Source organism: Geotrypetes seraphini, chromosome 15 (assembly GCF_902459505.1).
Source record: "Geotrypetes seraphini chromosome 15, aGeoSer1.1, whole genome shotgun sequence".
Taxonomy (NCBI): Eukaryota; Metazoa; Chordata; class Amphibia; order Gymnophiona; family Dermophiidae; genus Geotrypetes; species Geotrypetes seraphini.
Genome location: NC_047098.1, coordinates 15,546,991 through 15,569,094, shown reverse-complemented (window position 1 = coordinate 15,569,094; position 22,104 = coordinate 15,546,991). Strand labels below are relative to the sequence as shown.

The 22,104-nt window shown below is 43.2% G+C and overlaps 1 protein-coding gene across 11 annotated transcripts in view; it reads left to right on the top strand.

Moving 5' to 3' along the window:
• The window catches only part of TP73 (tumor protein p73), a 199,988-nt gene that overhangs the window by 43,154 nt on the left and 134,730 nt on the right, over positions 1 to 22,104 (top strand). For all 11 annotated transcript variants that reach the window (XM_033921753.1, XM_033921761.1, XM_033921759.1 and 8 more), the window contains 2 exons: positions 13,993 to 14,088; positions 15,962 to 16,085. In XM_033921753.1, the coding sequence (XP_033777644.1) occupies positions 14,030 to 14,088; positions 15,962 to 16,085 (183 nt within the window). In that variant the 5' untranslated portion in view covers positions 13,993 to 14,029. The remainder of the gene's footprint in view (positions 1 to 13,992; positions 14,089 to 15,961; positions 16,086 to 22,104) is intronic.

Here is a 22,104-nt window from a genome sequence, read left to right as displayed (position 1 = left end):
CGGAAAATCACTGGACTAAGCATTAAGCCCTCGATGGAGACCCTCATGTAATGGACGCTTTTAGAGTCCAGTGCCTGCTAGTCGTTGGCGCCCGTTGAGGAATGACCTCCTTAATCAATTGCAGATCCCAGTAAGTGCCAAATCTTAGCTATGATTCAGTTCTAACAGCAAAGCTACAGTCATGGGGGGGGGAGTAATTCGATAAAGTGGTCATACCGCAATGTCACCTAAGCGCTCTTCTATGTTTGTGGGATTCTATCAATGGCCCTCAAAGTTAATCAAAATGTAAAACAGGAGAACCAAATCCACAAACTCAAAGATGTAAAATTAGGACTGGAAATGTCCTAAAAAGATGGTGGGCTCAATTTGATTCTAAAATATACTTTTTATTTGTCCCAAAAACGGCTCAAAAAGCTCAATGACTCGACATGTAATAATAATAATAATAATAATAATTTTTTGTATTCTTATATACCTCCAAAGCCATAATAGTTTCGGCCAAACTGGCCTACCTCAGGATTCTTCAAACAAAACTGGCCTACCTTATGAGTCTTCAAACAAACAAAAAAAATTAATTCATGTGCTTGATGCATGGACGCTGATGTACAGCTCTTAGTAATCAAATGGAAGCTTGCAGGGCGAAAGATGCTGGAGCCGAAACAATCCTATGTCCGCGTGAATCACGCTTTTTGAGCCGTTTTGAGGACAAATAAAAAGTATATTTTAGGATCAAACTGAGTCCACCATCTTTTTAGGACATTCCCACAACTATAAGAACATAAGAAGTTGCCTCCACTGGGTCAGACCAGAGGTCCATCGCGCCCAGCGGTCCGCTCCTGCGGCGGCCCTTCAGGCCTATGACCTGTGACCTATTCCTATAACCTACCTCTACTTCTATCTGTACCTCTCAATCCCCTTATCCTTTAGGAACCTATCTAAACCTTCTTTGAACCCCTGTAGCGTGCTCTGGCCTATCACAACCTCTGGAAGCGCGTTCCATGTGTCCACCACCCTCTGGGTAAAAAAGAACTTCCTAGTGTTTGTTCTAAACCTGCCCCCTTTCAATTTCTCCGAGTGCCCCCTTGTACTTGTGGTTCCCCACAGTCTGAAGAATCTGTCCCTGTCTACCTTCTCTATGCCCTTCAGGATTTTGAAGGTTTCTATCATGTCTCCTCTAAGTCTCCGCTTCTCCAGGGAGAATAGCCCCAGCATATGCAACCTGTCAGCGTATGAAAAATTTTCCATACCTGTTATCAAAGTTAATCGCCAGGAAGATCCACACTAAACTTGTATTCTGCCAAAGTCCCTCTGCAAATAACACCCTTTACAGCCTAGCGCAGAGCTCATACCTAATTTTGGGTGTAGCACTTAAGCCTGATGAAACCGGGTATAATTGCTGATGCCCAACTAACAGCAGTTCGGTGCATAAATGACCCTAGCATCACTTTTAATTTCTAGGAATGCTCCCGACCCACCTATGCCCCTCACATAGACTCGCCCACTTCTGGGTTGTGTTCTACAAAAGTTAGGTGTGCATTTTATAGAATAGGGCACAGGGCAGATAAACACATAAACCCATATGACTGCCAATTATCACCAATATATTGATTGTTAATCGTTAGCTAATTAGTTTACATGCAGATCTGGGATTCATGTCCATATTTGTGTACTCAGCTTTGGGTGACCTATATTCAGACTGCGGTCAGCAATGAAACCGGAAATTCAATGCCAGCGCTATATCTGGCAACCGGAATTTAATTGCTGGATTATTTTTGGTTAGTCAAGACATAGGGGCTCTTAAGACAACACTTGGACATCCTAATTTTGGGGATGTCCAAGTGCCGATTTTTGAAACCGTCTTTCTGGACGTCTTGCGAGGTGTTGTAGTTGCTCGGCATCCAAAGATCCAGGGGGGGGTGTTGAGAGGCGTGTTATGGCGGGTTTTGGGTGTGCTTAGACTTCGACATCCTGCACCTATAATTGAAATTTTCTCAAGACATCCTGGATGGAACTTAGACGTTCTGAGCCAGACCTGTTTTAAAAGCATCTAAGTGCCAAAATGGTATCCCAAACTAACCAGATGACCACTGGAGGGATTAAGTAATGACCCCCTTCCCACCCCACAAAAATCTGAATGAAACAGTACATACTGGTCTCTAGAACAGCAGCATCTGGTATGGGACAGTTTAGAAGAGCATCATACAGGTGTCTTAAGTAGCCTGGTGGATGGGCTAATGAGCCATAAAGAGGAGGAAACTGTGAGCCCATCAAAATCCTACTACACTGCCATATAAGTGCCACCTGCAGCCATAAGGGCTATAGGAATGGTTGACAAGTGGGTAAAGTAGGTTTTGGAGGAGTTTTGCAGGGCTCAGCATAAATTATTATAAGGGGGTTATGGTGAGATGTGCACATGGCACCCTTTGATGTGAAGTTCACAGCAGTGCCCTCTGAGGTGCCCCACTGCTCTATTGGCATGTCCATGTAGGAAGTCCATTAGATTGCTGGCCCCCCCCCACATCCATATGGTATAGATTTGGAGGTTTTCAACTTGGAGGTTTATGTGGTCGAAGATGGGGAATAAAGTTAAATCTCCTAAGGTTGAACGTCTTGTTGGCCAAGACGTCCAAGTAGATGATTTTCAAAAAAAACAAATTTGGACACCCGGCAGTATCCAAAATGGATGTTTCTCCACCCTGGACTTTGGACATTTTGTGGGAAATGTCCAAATCAGGCAGACACCCTTTTCGAAAATGACCCTCATGGACTGGGAAATTCAGCAGGATATGCAGTCTATTTCTTGCTGAATATTGGTGGGCAGCTGGCTTTGTGCTATTTGGCCAGCCATTGCAGAGCTGACACTCTGTGCAGAGGACAAATCAGAAACCCCATCTAAATCCTAGAGCTGCTTCCCTAATCCCAAGTCAGCTGTATGCATGGGCTGGTATTGCTGCTTTTCCCATTGATTCCATTTGAAAAAAACAGAAATACATTTGCATGCATATGATTGGACAAAACCAGGACTGAATGAGTCTGTTTGGAGATAAGAACCCCTCTTGTAACCAGGTAGTGTTAGCACACAAGAAAGGCATAACCAGATTTAACTAAATCATTGTAGAACAGCTTGGAAAACAGCTGTACAATTTCCCTCAAGTAGCAGATTCGTAGAACTATCTGTAGGTGGCAGTAGAGTTCTGTTGCTTGAGTAGCTGGTAGCTCAGGACAGTGGCTTTATATTTTAAGGGGGCTGCATCAAAATGTTGGAACTAATGCAAACTCTATGGGTACTTCTTATGTGTAGGTTTTCCACCAATATGCAAAGTAAAAGGACATATACACTTTGCTATTATTAATCTGCCAGGGGGAAAAAATACTTGCAGAGATTTTGTCTGCCTTTTCTGTGGATATTTTAACCTTGGAAATGAATGGACTTGAAAATGTCATCTCGGGCCAAAAAAGGTTATCTCGTTCTGCAGTTAGGGCTCCTTTCACGAAGCAGTGTTAGCGGCTTTATCGCATGCAACTTTTTAGCATGCGCTAACTCCCGCTCTAGCCGACAAACTACCGCCTGCTCAAGAGGAGGCGGTAGAGGCTAGCACGGCCGGCAAATTAGCGTACGCTATTATGCGCATTAAACCGCTAACGCTGCTTTGTAAAAGGAGTCCTTAGTGTTAATGGAGATTGTATGCCTGCGTCTTCTCTTTATAATGAGCATATATTATTTTATTAGGATTTATTTACTACCTTTTTGAAGGAATTCACTAAACAACAGACAATTACAGCAGTAAAAATATTTTTAAAACCCAAAACAAAACAATACAAGGTATGGCATAGTAAGAACATAAGAATAGCCTTAATGGGTCAGACCAATGGACCATCTAGCCCAGTATTCCGTCTTCACGGAGACCAATCCAAGTCACAAGTACCTGGCAAAAACCCAAATAGTAGCAACATTCCATGCTACCGATCCAGGGTAAGCAGTGGCTTCCCCTATGTCTGTCTCAACAGTAGACTATGGACTTTTCCTCCAGGAACTTGTCCAAACCTTTCTTAGAACCAGCTACATTAACCGCTCTTACCACATCCTCTGGCAACGCGTTCCAGAGCTTAACTATTCTCTGAGTGAAAAAAAAAAATAGTTCCTCCTATTGGTTTTAAAAATATCACTCTTGTAACTTAATCGAGTGTCCCCTGGTCTTTGTAAATCTTGATGCAGTAAAAAATCGATCCACTTGTACCCATTCTACATTACAATGTCAACACAATATGCAATCAAATATTTTAATAGACAACATGGGTGTAAACAACGGTGGAGCATGTAGATAGATAAAACAAATGAACAAATGGTATACCCAGTCCACAGAAGGCCCCTACCGTCGCCTAAGTTAATTGCTTTAATTAGTTCAATTGGTGCAGTAATTGACTGCACCAATGATAAACCAATTAAAATGCCCTATGAGGAATGATGCTCATTGTCTGTGTCTATCATTTGAGGACTGTATTTGCCTTCTGAGCCTCTGAGTTTGCTGGGAACTGTGGCGGTCAGTGTGCCATTCGCATCAGGCACCCAGAGAAACAACGTGAGGCTCAGAAGGCAAATACAGTCCTCAAATGACAGACACAGACAATGAGCATCACCTCTCGTAGGGGCATTTTAATTGGTTTATCATTGGTGCAGTCAATTACTGCACCAATTGAACCAATTACAGCAACGGAGTTAGGCGACGGTAGGGGCCTTCTTTGGACTGGGCATACCATTTGTTCCCGGGGATTTATGCACTGCCAGGGCTGGTTCAAGTTCTGAGTGTTTGTGTGTACTGTAAGTACCCATTTTGCCTTTCATAAAGGTGTTTTGGGGGACTTTTCACATCCCTCATACAATTATCCCCAAATGACTTCATTTCACAGACGTGATACGTGTAATTAGCTCCCGGATTTAGGTGAACTGCTTGCCCACAAACATTCCCTTAAAGTCAAGTTGTTGTTTTGTGACTTTCAATAACAGCCCTAAAAGAATGATTAAAAAAGAAAAACATTGTGGTTTGACAGCTCTTTGTAAGTTATTACTAGGTAGCTTATTGCTCACAGGGTCATATTTATATTCACTGGTGTTCACCTACTCTTCAGTTGAGATGCTCTGTGATGAGAAAACTCTTCATTTATATCAGTGGTCTCCAACTCAAACCCTTTGCAGGGCCACATTTAGGATTTGTAGGTACTTGGAGGGCCTCAGAAAAAAATAGTTAATGTCTTATTAAAGAAATGACAATTTTGCATGAGGTAAAACTCTTTATAGTTTATCAATCTTTCCTTTTGGCTAAGTCTTAATAATAATATTGTCATTTATAGCTAAAGAGACATATGATCAAGAAACTGTTTTATTTTGCTCTTGTGATTATAATAAACATACCGAGGGCCTCAAAATAGTACCTGGCGGGCCGTGAGTTTGAGACCACTGAGTTAAGGGGAACAGTTAATCTGCTGGCTGGGTTGGAGGGCAGAACAGGACAATCAAGCCATTGTGACATCACTGATGAGGCTGACTCTTATTGGTGGAATGAGGCATTATGACATCACAATCTTAGCTCTGCTTCCCAAAGACAAACAGGATGTCACGGTTATATTTAGCCAGTGGTTTCAAACTCCAACCCATTACAGGGCCACATTCTGGATTTGTAGGTACTTGGAGGGCCTCAGAAAAAAATAGTTAATGTCTTATTAAAGAAATGACAATTTTGCATGAGGTAAAACTCTTTATAGTTTATAAATCTTTCCTTTTGGCTAAGTCTTAATAATAATATTGTCATTTATAGCTAAAGAGACATATGATCAAGAAACTGTTTTATTTTGCTCTTGTGATTATAATAAACATACCGAGGGCCTCAAAATAGTACCTGGCGAGCTACATGTGGTCCCCGGGCCGTGAGTTTGAGACCACTGATTTATATGATAGTGACAAATTGATAATCACATTTTATTTAGTTTTGGTAAAATGCAAAAATAGCTGTAATTTACAGGCTTCCATTTTATTTTGTCTTCTATTAATTTAGGGTCTCTTTTATAAAACTGCCGTAGTGAGTGGCAAGCGGCAAACACACCAAAGCCCATTCAAGCCCTATATAAAACATTCTTTTTGGCAACACTTTCTGAAAAGATTAAGGAAGATTCAATAAATGTCAACAGAATAACATATCCAATTCTACCTGTTATTAAAATTTGGGGAATTATCTAGATCGCAAATTGACCTTTGATTTCCATACGACGTACTTTGTTTAAAAATGTTACTTCTTATTATGGAAACTGAGAGCAATTATGTCATATTTTGATCTTTCCTCTTTTAGGATTCTAGTTCAATCTCTCATTCTGAGCACATTGGATTATTGTAATATTCTCTATTTATCAATCAGTAAGAAGAATATTAAAAGGCTTCAGCTTATGCAAAATATTGCTGTTCGCCTGATTTTCGGATTGAAAAAATACGACCATGCGTCTGAGTATTATCAAAGGTTGCACTGGTTGCCCATTGAGGCAAGAATGGTTTTCAGGTTCGGCTGTCTATGTTTTAAAGCTCTCAATGGGCTACTACCTAGCTATCTTTTTGACTATTGTGTATTTGCTGATAGGAAATATTTACGTGGCTTATGATTTTTTGATTTTCCATCCTTTAGAGCAGCGTCTCTCAAACTTTTTTTAGCTCTGGCACACTAAACGGAGCAAATGTTTTTCGCGACACTTTATAATTGAAATTATAAAATTGCAAAACCACAAAAAAATTCCCCCTCCCCCATTTTACGCCACACTATGTCTACCACCTCCAACTTAGCCACTATGAAGCTGGTTTAAAAAAGGTTTGGCCAAGTTCCTGGAGGAAACGTCCGTAGTCTGCTGTTGAGACAGACATGGGTCAGTAGCATGGAATGCTGCTACTATTTGGTTTTTTGCCAGGTACTTGTGACTTGGATTGGCCTCCGTGAAGACGGGATATTGGGCTAGATGGACCATTGGTCTGATCCGGTACGGCTGTTCTTCTATGAGCCAATTATGGGACAGTCAAGCCATTTGTGACATCATTGATGAGGTTGACTCTTAGGCATTGGTGGAATGAGGCATTATGACATCACAATCTCAGCTCTAGAAAGGTGCTACTCTTTGCGATACTGGAATGTTGTTACTATTTGGGTTTTTGCCAGGTGCTTGTGACTTGGATTGGCCTCCGTGAAGACAGGACATTGGGCTAGATGTTCCATTGGTCAGACCCAGTAAGGCTATTCTTTTGTTCTTAAGATGGTTCAGCCAGAGTTAAAACATTTCTGCTTGCAGAATGAAGCACTTGAGCCTTTGCTGACAGGAGCTCCGATAGAGCTTTGGGGGTTTTGTTTCATAATGTAATGATTAAAATTAATATATATTTGTAGCATGCTATTTGTGTATGCAGATTAGGAAATTATCACAGGAAGCATGATTGCATCCCACAGTAAGCCATCTTAAGTTATATGAGGGGCGGGGCAGTCTCCATCGAGGGCTATATACATAGTCCAGTGATTTTCTACTTTTTTCATTCCGTCGGGAAAATATGGAACAAAAAAAGTGGAAAATCACTGGACTAAGTATATAGCCCTCGATGGAGACTGCCCCAATTCTGTTGGTTGGGCTGAGAACTTTTCAGCGGCCCCTCGTTGTAAGTGCGCGTACTGCAACTTAGTAAAAGAGCCTCTTTGATTACATTTTCCCCTCCCTATTTGCGGTTTCGATGTTCGCAGTTTCGATTATCCGCAGTTTTTTCCCCAGGCCCCCCCCCCCCTCTGAGAATCGCTTGTTGGCATAGAAAAAAAAAACAGCCCCGGGACTTGGAGGGAGGCGATCAGAGGTGGCGGGGGAGGGGAGTGATCGGAGGTGGAGGGAGGCGATCAGAGGCAGCAGGGGGGAGAAATCGGAGCATGTACCTTATCTGGTGGGCTAGCGGTGATCTTCCTACACTCCTGCCCCGTGCAGAGCCGTGCTATGAGTTCCCGTGGTCTCATGAGACTGCAACAGGGAGTGGGTCAGAGCTGGCCAAAAGTTATTCGCGATTTTTCCCTATTCGCGGGCCGGCTCTGCCCCAGACCCCCGCGAATAGGGAGGGAGAAGTGTACTATGCTTTGTTTTATTTCATTTCTATGTTTGTAACACATATAAAAATCATTGAGGATAGCTAACATGAAATGAAGCTAAGTGTTGTTTTAGTGTGTGTGTCTTCTCAGAAAGGAAATGATATATAGCAAAACCACTGATGGCCTTGTAATTTTTCTAATATATAAAACATATACCACTTAATATGGGAAATACACTACCGAAGCAGCATAATCCTATTCAGGAAGGAAGGCCTCAGATTCGGAGCATACGCGTAGTCCTATCATGGACTGAACGGTCAGTGTAATGTTATAGCTCCATACTCCAGTCATAGGCCAAACAACCTGGACTTAATTTTTTTGAAACTTTTTCTTAAGTGAAGCTTAAATAATGTGATTTAAAAGTCCAGTCCTATAAAATTTAAACTTTTAAACGTATTCACAGTGCATTTCTCACTTAATAGGCAGCTGAGTTACAATCCTAGCGCTGTCGGGCCGAGTTTGAAGCCCTCTTTCCTGTGTCTTTGAGAGGACAATTGTGGACTGAGGCAGGAACGCTCCAGAACATGCCTTAATGTCCTCTGGCTACTGGCCCTGACGCAGTGGACTAAAACGTTGTCCACGAAACGCTGGCCACGTCGGCTCAGGCATTAGACAGGCCATCACACTAAATAAAGAACGGGACGCTCAAGCAACAATGAAAACTGCTTGAGATAAGTAACTCAGCTGCCTATTAAGTGAGAAATGCACTGTGAATACGTTTAAAAGTTTAAATTTTATAGGATTGGACTTTTAAATCACATTATTTAAGCTTCACTTAAGAAAAAGTTTCAAAAAAATTAAGTCCAGGTTGTTTGGCCTATGACTGGAGTATGGAGCTATAACATTACACTGACCGTTCAGTCCATGATAGGACTACGCGTATGCTCCGAATCTGAGGCCTTCCTTCCTGAATAGGATTATGCTGCTTTGGTAGTGTATTTCCCATAATAAGTGGTATATGTTTTATATATTAGTATATGATATTTTGACCACTTGGGTTGATTATGTTTATCTTGTAATTTTTCTGCCATTTAAAAATGACAGGGCATTACTACTGATCTAGTGATCAAAAATTACTTTCAGAAGCTTGTCACAAGTCTAGTACCCCGTTTCCCTGAAAATAAGCCCTGTCCCGAAAATAAGCCCTACTAGCATGATTTTTAAAGATGCTCCTAATATAAGCCCTACCCCATAATAAGCCCTAGTTAAGATCGATCCCCCAAAGCCCCTCCTCCCCGATTGTTCCCAACACTCCCCGACTCCATCCCTGACACTACTGCTGCTCGATTCACCGAAAAAATCAGACTCGTCAATTCAGTGACCCCCCCCCCCCCCACCCTGGTGAGACCTGACATACCCCCGCTCCGAGGCTTCCTAAAGCAGCAGCTGTGGCAGTGCTCTGAACGGGCTGCTTTGTGGTCTTCCCCGCCGGGGCCTTCTATCTGCCGCATCACTGATGACATCATTAGTGATGCGGCAGAGGGAAGGCCCCAGGGGGGAAGGCCTCGAAGCAGCCCGTTCAAAGCGCTGCTGCCACTGCTGTTTTTGGAGGCCTCGGAGCACTGGTATGTCAGTCTCACAGTAGGAGGGTAGGTGGGGGTTCTGTTACACAGGAGAATGGGAGGGAGGGATAGAGAGATACTGCACAAGGGGACGGGTGAGAGGGGAGGAAATACGCTGCACATGGGTGGAGGAGAAAGGAAAGAGGAAGAATTGGGGTGGAGGAGAGGTGATGGTTGTACATGAAAAAAAATGAGACATCAACCAAACATAAGCCCTAATGTGTTTTTTGGACCCAGAATTAATATAAGACACTGTCTTATTTGGGGGAAACATGGTATAATAGCCCAGCACCTGCAGCCTGTTCCTTGTAGCATTGCCCTTAAAATTTATACTGTCTTGTGATCTGTAACTAACTAGTCAGGTCTGAAGGGGGCAATGGAAAGATTCACGAGGCAGAGGTTTGCTTTAATTTTTCTTCCTTTCATCCCTCCACATGTCACCAACTGTTAAATAAGAAACCAGAGGTTCTGGGGGATAGGCCCCACAGCTCATGCAGGATTCAATAGCAGCCACTAGTGGTCTGTAGTAAAATCCTCCATTCAGAAATTTCCCAATAGCCTAACATGAGCCTGGAGAGCACTGAAGAAAAGGAACCAAGAGAAGTGACAGATTGTGGCCTCCACCTAGTCTGCTGACCCACGCTGGACAGGCCTGGGCTTGCCATTCTTGGCACTTCCAAACAAGAGCTGTAACTACTAATTCTTTCTTTCCCCCTGCCGAGGCCCTCTAGAGGCCTGAAGTGATGCCTGATTCGAGAATAGTGCAGGCACCAGAGGCAAATGGTTACATTTCAATGTAATGAGTCTGACAAAGCTTTGGGGTTTTTGCTTCATAAAACACAGAGGAACTAGGTGAGATGTCTCCCAGGCACTTGGCTGCTGCAGCCTAGAAAGTGCAGGCTTATTAGTCCGACAGGGATCCTTTGAGAACGAGAGGACCTGCTTTCAATGGAGTAATGCACAGCCGAGCACCCATATGTCCAAAACTCATAACACAGGGTTGGCACATTCCCCTTGCTTTCTCCCATTCAAAGGCTTTCTATCACTATTAACCGAGCTGCCAAGTTTCACAGTTTCAGGAAAGAGACTTTAAAAAAAAATAAATTTCTGCCAGCCAAGAGCAGTGTGGGATTTGTAGTTCCTGATTCTATCTGTTGAAATCAGTGCTGTAGGTTCCCACAGCACATCAGGGTAGGGTTACCAGCAATCCAGAACTGGCCTGCTCTCCCTCTCTCATGAAACTGAAGATCGCACTTAAATGGCTAAGTTTAGCCACCCACATATGCTTGGACAATCAGTGCTGGTGTACAGACATGACTCAGCATTGAATATCCAGGTATAAAGTTGGCAGCAGGCAAAAAAATGCTGACTCACCTGCAGCTGAACATCTTTAAAAAGAAAAAAATTCTTTATTCGTTTTAAAAATCAAATACATAGTGCAAACACATGAACAATCAAATAATATAAAATACTGCACTCTATACCAATAAATAATATACAGCTATTTAAATCCCCCCCCCCCCTCCTGGATATGTATAACAATCTTTCATGAATCAAAGAGAAATAAAGCTAATAATTCACACTCATATCTTACAATATTTCATTAACGGGCCCCAAATTTCCTTAAATTTGCTATGGTGTCCCCTCTGTAAAGAATTAATGTTTTCAAACGTATAAATCTGACATAAGGATTCCCAGCAGAAACTGTAATTTAAGTTGTCCCAATTTTTCATTATCAGCTGCATAGCTACTCCAGTCATGAGGAGGAGCAATTGATTCTGATTTGCATTAATTGGTTTCTTAGGGAATAATATCGTTCCAAACAATAATATATCATATAATAGCCATAGCGGAACTTCCAATATCGTAATAATTTGACCCCCAAATGGATTTCCAGAATTTGAGCATCAAGGGACATCTATCTCTAAGTTTTTACTGATTCCTCACAATTAGAGGGACTTCTTCAGGATAAACATTCTCCGACAACAAAGCTGCACCCGCCTGTTAGAAAAGCTACGTTACCTCCATGTTATATCTGCACTGCATACGCTGCAATGTAATCCACTCTGTGTCTACTAAGGGCTCCTTTTACAAAGGTGCGCTAGTGGTTTTATCGCACGCACCGGATTAGCGCACGCTATAGCGCACCGGATTAGCGCACGCTAGCCGAAAAACTACCGCTTGCTCAAAAGGAGGCGTTAGCGGCTAGCGCACACGGCAATTTAGCACGCGCTATTCCACGCGTTAAGGCCCTAGCGCACCTTCGTAAAATGAGCCCTAAGTCTGCATGTTATGTCTTCACTGCAAATGCTGTAAAGCAAGGGTGTCAAAGTCCCTCCTCGAGGGCTGCAATCCAGTCGGGTTTTCAGGATTTCCCCCAATGAATATGCATGAGATCTATTTGCACGCACTGCTTTCATTGTATGCTAATAGAGCTCAAGCATATTCATGGGGGAAATCCTGAAAACCTGACTGGATTGTGGCCCTCGAGGAGGGACTTTGACACCCCCTGGTCTATTATGTGATTGCGCTGTCTCATTTCTTGGTAATGTTTCATTATTTGTTTACATTTTTCTGTTAACATGTGATTATAATTTCAATTAGTTACATGTACAGTGTTGCAAATCCAGTCTCCATACGTTATTCGTTCCTCACATGATCTAAACGTGCTTCTGAGAAAAGCTCCTTCAAACATGTATATAGTAGATGTGCCACTCCACAAAGAGAGTTCTTTTAGCCTCCTCTAGGGTGGGCACTTTTCAGATGGTCAGTTTATGTGGATATATTGTTACTTATGGGCTTTGGAATTTGTTTTCCACACATCCATTAGGGCAATGGTTCCCAACCCTGTCCTGGAGGACCACCAAGCCAATCAGGTTTTCAGGCTAGCCCTAATGAATATGCATGGAGCAGATCTGCATGCCTGCCACTTCCATTATATGCAAATCTCTCTCATGCATAGTCATTAGGGCTAGCCTGAAAACCTGATTGGCTTGGTGGTCCTCCAGGACAGGGTTGGGACCACTGCTCTAGGGCCTCATCTTTTCCAAGAACCTGACCAAATATTTGCAGACGTTCCATCTATGGATCACAGCAAAACAGATAGTTTGGCTCGGTGGGATGGGAAATAGTCATCTTTGCGCTGCATGATTTAGAAGTAGCTTCCAAAACAGAGGTTCTTGGGGAGAATACTGTCATACATAGGAATTTATGAATGCAATGAAGACTAAGGGGGGAATTCATCAAGCAGCTTTGGGGCTTTAAGTCATGGTAAATAGCCCTCACTATGACTTAAACGGCCCTAACACTGCTGCTCCATAAATAGCGCGGCAATATTTAAGTTGTCGTGTGTTACTTAGTAATGAGATGCAAAATATGCAAATGCATGTTTTGCATCTCATTACTATGGAAATCCCCTAACGTGACTTGTGGTGATATACCCGTTAGGGCTCAAAATACACAGAAAAATAATCCCACACCCCGGAGCCAACACCCCATTACACCCACCCATCCCCCTGCCCCTGCCAACCCCCATATTGGCCCCCTGCAAAAATCATCGGTTGTCCAGTAGGGTGCAGAGGGGTCCAGTGGGGTGCAGGGAGGTCAGCCAGGAGTGATGCCCAATCACTCCTGGCCACGCGGGCACTGATGTCACAATTGCACCCCTAGCAGCAGTTGTGCATGATTATTGCTAGGGGGGGTCATATTTCCATATAAGGAAATTTGACCCTCTAATAGTAGTCTACCTCTAGGGACACCATTTTTACATCAGTGCTGGAGTGGCCAGGAGAAACTGGGCGTCACTCCTGGCTGACCCCCCCCCACCCCTGCTCCCCACTGGATTTTGCGGGTAGCCGCTAAGGGGGATGGAGGGTCCATACATGGGGGAGAGTTAGGTCTGGGGATAGGAACCCACTGCTGCAGTTCTGGAGCATCAAGTCCATTGCTTGTAAGCAACGATATTGCTATAAGATGGGATCCAGCCTGTGATACTGGGATATTGCAGGTTGCTGAATCCCACAGAGGATCAAGGTCCTGTCTGGTACACGGTTGGAGAAGTCGGAGGGAGCTACTGCAGGGCCCATTCACACAATGTATGCGAGCAACTGAAGCTTTACTGCACCTTGATGAATTCTCCCTAATTGTATTTGCCTTTGGTTGCTGGTTTTGGACGTGATGTAAGGAGAGATAAGAATAGATTTTCAATTTATTTATTAGAATGAGCTCTTCTGTGTTCATGTTCGACGAAAGCAAAACGTTCTTTTCATTTTTGCTTATAGAGTAATCTATCATTCGTCAAATTCCCCCTCAGTGAAGATGTCCCGATCTTCCTCAAATGATGAAGGAACAACGTTTGAACATCTTTGGGGTGCCCTGTAAGTATCTCTTCTGTGAAAGCATACAATTATCTGTCATAAAGGTCCATTTACCAGGGTTTGGTTGAATTTTGTTTTAAATGTCCGACCAAGGCAATCCAGCATATAAACCCAAAGACCACCAAGAATGAATGCTGGAAAGACCAATGCTCAAAATACCTCAGAAACAATTTATGTAGAAGAAAAAGCCCTCAGCAGCTCAACACCTCAGTTTTAATGCAGGGAAACAGCTTATCTTACAATCATTGCTCCTGAAATACCTTCAAAACTAATCCATTTGTTTAAGATTTTAAAAACAATATTTTAGTATGAATATCTTGCGCATCAAAAAATTCACAATAACTTATGTAATTCAAAAAAACCCCATATAACTCTTTCCTGATGAAAGCCTGTGGTTTTGCTTTCATGCTTCGTCAGGGGCAAAAACACTCCTTTTAAAGCTTTATGAGGTCCTTTTATCAAGGTGCGCCAACTGATTTAGGGCTCCTTTTATCAAGCCGCGCTAGCGGGGTTAGCGTGCGTGACTTTTCATTATGCGCTAACCCCCGCGCTGGCCTAAAAACTACCGCCTCTCAAGAGGAGGCGGTAGCGGCTAGCGCAGCTGGCGGTTTAACACATGCTATTTCGTGCGTTAAACCGCTAGCACGGCTTGATAAAAGGAGCCCTTAGTGCGCACTAAGATTAGCGCGTGCTAATGGCTAAGGCATCCATTATATTCTACAGACGCCTTAGCATTTAGTGTGCGCTAAATCGGTTAGTGCGTGTTAACTCGGTTAGCGCGCCTTAATAAAAGGAGCCCTATATTCCCAGTCCCCACATGTTCGCTTTCTTTGTGAAGCAGCCATGAAGAACATGGACATGTGAAAATATAAAGCTATTTTTTCAGTCCCTGATGAAGCTCAAAAGAGAAACAGAAGGCCTCTATTGGGCAAAAGATACATATGTTCTTTGGAATTACATGTGCTTTTGTGTTTTGTTTTGTATTTTTTTAAGTAAAGCACAAAAATAATTATACTAAAATATTTTTTAAACATCTTACATAAACAGATTCGGGTTAAGGTGACTTATAGAGAGGAAATTAGGTATTTCCCTCGGAATATATTTTCCTGTCCTAACCCCCCTCCCCCACCCTTTTTATTTGCTAAGCTGCGGTAGAGGTTTCTACTGTGGCCCAGAGCGCTACACACTTCGATGCTCATAGAATTCCTATGAGCGTCAGAACATTGGCTAAGACTCTTTACACTTGCATTGTGATGTCATAGAACTTTAAGGTTATAGAAACATTGTAACACGATGGCAGATAAAGGCCAAATGGCCAATCCACAACATCCACTATCTCTTCCTCTCCCTATTGGCTAAGACTCTTTACACTTGCATTGTGATGTCATAGAACTTTAAGGTTATAGAAACATTGTAACACGATGGCAGATAAAGGCCAAATGGCCAATCCACAACATCCACTATCTCTTCCTCTCCCTATTGGCTAAGACTCTTTACACTTGCATTGTGATGTCATAGAACTTTAAGGTTATAGAAACATTGTAGCATGATGCCAGATAAAGGCCAAATGGCCCATCTAGTCTGCCCATCCGCAGTAACCATTATCTCTTCCTCTCTCTAAGAGATCCCACGTGCCTATCCCAGGCCCTTTTGAATTCAGACACAGTCTCTGTTTTCTTTGCCCAGAGAAATGGCAAAGAATTGTACAGTCAGATCAGCTAGGAAACGATATATATCTACCTTACTCTTTATATATACAGACCTCTCTATATGTGTGAATTTGAGAGCCTGAGAAAAAGCAAAGTTCATGGAAATAACAGATGCTGCATTTGGAATGCACAAGGACAGATGTTTCGCTTTTCTGTTTCATCAGGGAGCCGGACAGCACATATTTTGATCTCCCTCAGTCCAGTCACCCAGGCAACAATGAGGTCTCCAACCAGACTGAGGTCAACATGGATGTTTTTCAGATGCGAAACATGAATGACTCCGTTATGGTGAGTGATACCAGGACTCCGTTCCTAAAGTACCCAGCGCCTTCTTGCTTCTAAGTTTTACATGTTCGGAGACAGGGAAGAAAACGTTCAGGCTTGTAAAGGTAAGTGGAGCATCAAGAAGGAAACCCATTCTTTTTCAGAGATTGACCCAAGATTGACCAAGAAAACCATTGTTCTGGCTCAACTGGAAAACAGCTTTTTTTGACGGTACCGTTTAGTTCATTTGCTGTTACATTGGATATCATACTTTAAAACTGTTGTACTTACGTGGGATCATGAATGTGCCGGGAGGCTGGTTCTAAAAACGGTGCCAACCATGTGTCAGTTACACTTACCCCCTCTTTTACAAAGGTGCGCTAAGCTTTTTAGCGCGTGCTGAACACGCGCTAAACGCTAACGCGTGCATGTTATCCTATGGACGCGTTAGCGGTTAGCGCATGCGTTGACTTAGCGCATGCTAAGTCCGCGCTAAAACACTTCGCGTGCCTTAGGCGCTGTTTACAGAGTCGCGGCTAGCGGCGCCTATGTGAAAACTTAGGCGTCTGAAACGGAGGCGAGGGTTTTAAAGGCCAACATTTCAGGCACCTAAGTTTTTGGAGAGCCTTGCCTGTTTGGCATGGCTATGAGGAAAAAAAGTCAAATTTCATCTTCTAATAACAAACTTCTATTAATGATGACGGGGGTGGCAATTCAGCACATTACAGCTAGTTGGAAAAATTATACAAATCTTAATTATTCTTTTTGGTGGAATTCACTTTGTCACATTTTTAAAATGGAAAGAGCAATTGCCGTACAGAAAGGTAATTATAACAACTTTATAAAGATCTGGGGGCCATTAGAGAATTATTGTAATGAATGAACATCGTTTTCCTTTCTGATGGATACATGTATTTTATTGGGGGGAGGGGGGAAATTGGAAGATTAATATTTTTATTTAATGATTGGATTTCTGTTGAAAAATTGTTGGGTGGGGGGAAAGGGTTATAATTTCTACTTTAATGGATTATAGGTATAAGAATGTCAAGTGCTGTATATTTTATTAGTAATGTAATGTTTTAATATTAATCACTTTTTTGTCAGTTTTAAAATGATAAAGAATTAAAAAAAAAAAGAAGAAATAATCAATTGTTGTTGTTGAGGGCTGCTTGTTTTCATTTAACTCTTTGCCCGCTGTGGCCACGTGTTGCTGTTTTTCCCATATAAGTGGCTTTTGTTGAGCTATCGTTAGAAGCAGGTGCTAAGAGATCCAGCCTGGAGGTTCAGTGGGCGGGGCTCGCCACGTGTGTACGTCGGTGTCGCGCAAACTTTTTTTTTCTGCCCCCCGGCGCACTAAACGCGGGCCCGCTTCTAGGGGGCCTCCAGACGCGGGCCCTGAGTTTGCGGACTTCCAAAACCTGGACAAACTGCCAGGTTTTGGAAATCCCTCTATGTGTTAACCCTGAAATGACTTCGCGGGTGAGAGTGGGGAGGTTGGGAGGAGGAGAGCGGAGAGGAGGAAGGAGCTGGTGCCGGCTGACTTAGCACAACCCGGAATCTCAGTTTGTGATTCACTGGTTTATATTATTGGTATTTGATATACCAATAATAACTTGGACAAGTTCACAACAGTGTACATTTTTATTAATCAGGTACTCTTCAAGGAGCAACACTGAGATCAATCCCAGAGCCTTGGGGTGCTGGGGCAGCAGGTCTAATCACTGGGTCACTCCTCCACCCATGGGCTCCGTTCCTGGCTCAGGTTTTCTGCTCACCTACTAAGCAATGTTCACAAACCCTGAAGAGGGGGGAAGGGAGCAAAAAGCATTGAGCAATGGTGCCACCTAATGGCTGGATTTAGATCTTACGATTGCAGCTAAATGCTACCTTTGCCCACATTCCGCCTCCCAGATATCCCCTAACCTAGCCGATCAGTGCTTTGACAGTCAGATTGGGTTAAATGCTGCTGAATTTCTAGGCGTGACCAGATGAGCAGTGTTTTACTGAACAGGAGCCTCTCTTGCCCAGATAGGCCCTTTGAATATCAATCCCTTAAATAAAAAGCTGAAAATAGTGAGAACTGGGCAGGCTCAGCAAATCTGGAGGCCCCCAGAGATAGTTGGTAATCCGGCCTCGATCTTTCATCACATTCCAGTTGACTCTGGTTAGTGGCAAGATTTAGTCTACTAATAGTTAAGTGAGCAGATAAAATTAGGACTGCTGATAGGTTACCTAGGCACGTCTCAATATCAGCTGGTGTCTAGTGAACTTCTGGGTGCAGTGATTAGAACTACAGCCTCAGCACCCTGAGGTCGTGGGTGCAAATCCCATGCTGCTCCTTGTGACCCTGGGCAAGTCACTTAATCCCTCATTTCCCAGGTATATTAGATAAGAGTGAGCCCACTGGGACAGATGCTTGAATGTAAACCACTCAGGCTATAAGCGGTAAACCTGGATATTCAATGTCGGATGCCAGAGATGCCCTAACATTGAATATCTGGGGTTAATTCAGCCCAAAGTTGAATTGCAAGCCACTTACCATTGTGGGCTGAATATCAGAGCCCTAGGAAACTCCTCCACTCCATGCAGTTTGATGTTTCAAGGGTGATCCCTGGGTGCTGCACTTTGTCTCAACTATTTGTTGAATGGTCCCATCGTACACCAGATAATGGAAGACACGTTGGAGAACTCACTTCTCCGTGTTCGGAGATGCAGAACCCTGGGTCCTACATTATGTGCATCCTGGCTTCAGGTAACATACACAATTTGCTCAGGGAGGGACATGTTACATGGCAAGATCAGGTAATTTAGCAGAGGAGATTCCACAGATAAAACTGTACCGGGAAGAAGGTATGCAAGGGAGAAATGCTTTTCATGTGAAGTCTCATCGCTAAACCACAATTAAATCTTTAACTTGATTATGGCTATGGACTTCACTTTGCCCAGGCATGCTTTACAAGACAAAAAAACCCCAACCTCATGCAATTAAACGGGAATAAAGGCAGCCCGTGTATGTGAGGGGGAAGGGAGTTTGATATGGCGTTGTTACTGCAGGAATCGCAGGTAGTCTAAATATACAGCCTTTACTGTTCTTCAGTCTAATTTTTGTTTACATTTCAACTCCAATCCCTGGGGCATCGGGCAGTGAGTGGCAGATTCAGAAACAGTAAAGACTGCATGTTTAGACAGCCAGCAATACCTGCAGTAACAGTGCCCTATCGGACTCCCTTAAATGGGCTACATCTCTAGATCAGCTGATGCTGTAGGTCAGTAAAAGCCCTATTTGAAAGGTTTTGCCGCTGTTACAAATTACATGTGTTTGTTTTAGGAAGGTGCATCCCAAAACTTAATCCAACATGATCCCATGTTAACACTTAATCCATCTGGCTCCTGCTGATATACATAAAATGGCAGGCCGCCACTCTCCTCCTCTTCTTCATTGTCATCTTCTTTGCCTCGCTTTCCCAAAGTATGAACACAGCAGCATTCAGCATGGGGCCCTGTGTATCAATGTCTGCTCACACACTCCAGTGTACCTAAGCTTCCAGGAAGCTCAGACAGGAGAAGGGCGCCAGGATCTTTGAATAGTCAGTGACACGCAGGACCCTTGCTGACTACCACTAGTGGGCATAGGTCATAGTGGAAGTGTAGAAGGAGTGAAAGCCTAATGACACATGCAGTTTATAGAATAATAATAGTTGTGGGCAAGGCATGGTGCACCTAAGTGCATCCACTTGTGCCTGCTATTGAGTTAGCTTAGCAGGGTTTAAAAAAGGTTTGGATAATTTGCTAAAACTAAAGTTCATAGGCCATTATAAAGATGGACTTGGGGAAATCCATTGCTTTTGCCTAGGATAAGCAGCATAAAATCTGTTTTACTACTTGGGATCTAGCTAAGTACTTGGGACCTTGGTTGGCCACTGTTGGAAACAGGATACTGGGGTTGATGGACCTTTTATCTGTCCCAGTAATGGCATCTCTTATGACATAAGTGGCTATGCCCATATTGTGGTGCACCAATGCCACCTTAACTCTTGTATTCTATAATAACTTAAACGTATCTCAGTGCTATTGGGAAATTGGTGCTAATGGTAGCTTTTTTAATAGTGTAACCTTAATGTTCTTCCCCATAAACAAGTGAGGGGCCTGAATTACTAAGGCTTTTCTCTCATTCCATGTCTATGTTTCTATGTTAAACTGTGATGTATCAGGCCCAAATTAGGAAGAGATGTTTGGATCTGTGTTTTTAGATTTTAATGCATTTAGGCCCAAATGTTCATGAAACATGATAAAAAGGTCTCTAATCCAGCTCATGAGATTCCTTGGAGACATAATGACTGTGTTGTTTACCAAGGCCAGTGTTTAGCTAGGGCCCAATGGAGGAACTAGGGAGGGGGGACCCCAAACCTCATCTGCAAGCTATGCCTCCTTCAGCTGGAGCCAGGGCAGTTGTCCTGCTGCCACCCTCTAATGCCGGCATGTGACTCTCATGGAAGGGGTCAGTCATAGAGAAACATAGAAACTGACGGCAGAAAAGGGCCACGGCCCATCTAGTCTGCCCACACCAATGACCCACCCTATAGAAACATAGAAACTGACGGCAGAAAAGGGCCACGGCCCATCTAGTCTGCCCACACCAGAGAAGACTTCCCTTCAAGCCCTTAACCATTAAGAGGACCTCTGTCATCCTGAGAAGCCGAGGAGAAACATAGAAGGATGAAGGCAGATAAAGACCATATGGCGTATCTAGTCTGCCTATCCATGCCATCCACTTTTCCTTCCTCTCCCTTAGAGTTCCAATGTACTTGTCCCAGGCTTTCTTGAATTCAGATACATTCTTTGTTTCCCCCCCTGCACCGAGAAGCCTTTCCATGCATTCATTACCCTTTCTGAAAAAAAAGAGAGTTGGAACTGAAAGAAAAGAGAATGTTACTCTTTAAATAGCAAAATAATTGTTTTGATGTTACTGATAAGTATAAAAAAGGGTCACCTCTTAACTTCATCCTATGCCCTCTCATTCCAGTGCTTCCTGTCAAATGAAAGAGATGCACATGAGGCGAGTCTCTGTCATTTGAAAGAAAGCTCCGGAATGAGAGGGCATAGGATGAAGTTGAGAAGTGATAGGCGCAGGAGTAATCTAAGGAAATATGTTTTTACAGAAAGGGTGGTAGATGCGTGGAACAGTCTCCCGGTAGAGGTGGTGGAGACAGAGACTGTGTCTGATTGCAGAAAAGCCTGGGATAGTCACGTGGGATCTCTTAGAGAGAGGAAGAGATAACGGTTACTGCAGAGGGGCAGACTGGATGGGCCATTTGGCCTTTATCTGCCATCATGTTTCTATATTATCAACCATTTGTATCCATCCAATAACGGGCCAAACTATTCTTATGAATTTCCTTCAAAGCCTTTTAAGGGAGGCATTATCTTTTTAATTTCACAACAGACTTACAGATTTTGTGATAATTTGGAGCACAGAGAAGTGGAAGATTTGAAGAAACAAAAAAATATAAATTCTCTGTTACCAGCCCCAATTCCTCATTCGTGCTTTAGCTGCAGACAGATGCAAACCCTGGAACTTCGAGGGAACAGGGGAATGAAAGCGTCAGAAATCTCCCTCCCAAAAGCTCTTCTTTCCCTCCTGGATTTCTTTTCTGCCGCAGATTTTTCCCTCCCAAGCTTAGCTTTTCCCTCCTCTGCCCTGTTTTCAGGGTGATGATCTAGCAGAGGGATCAGGTGGCAAGAGAAACGCTAATTACCCACGTAAGCAAGCTTTGATTGCAGAGCTTTACTCTCTCCCATCAGCAGGACAGACTGCAGGCATGAGTTTGCCTGCCGAAGATCTAAAGGCGAAAAAACAGTGTGACAAGGCAGTGGCTGCTGCCAGAAGGATTCTGGGCTGTATAAAGAGAGGCGTAGTCTGTAGAAGGAAGAAGGTGTTGATGCCCCTGTACAGGTCATTGGTGAGGCCCCACTTGGAGTATTGTGTTCAGTTTTGGAGACCGTATCTGGCGAAAGACGTAAGAAGACTTGAGGCGGTCCAGAG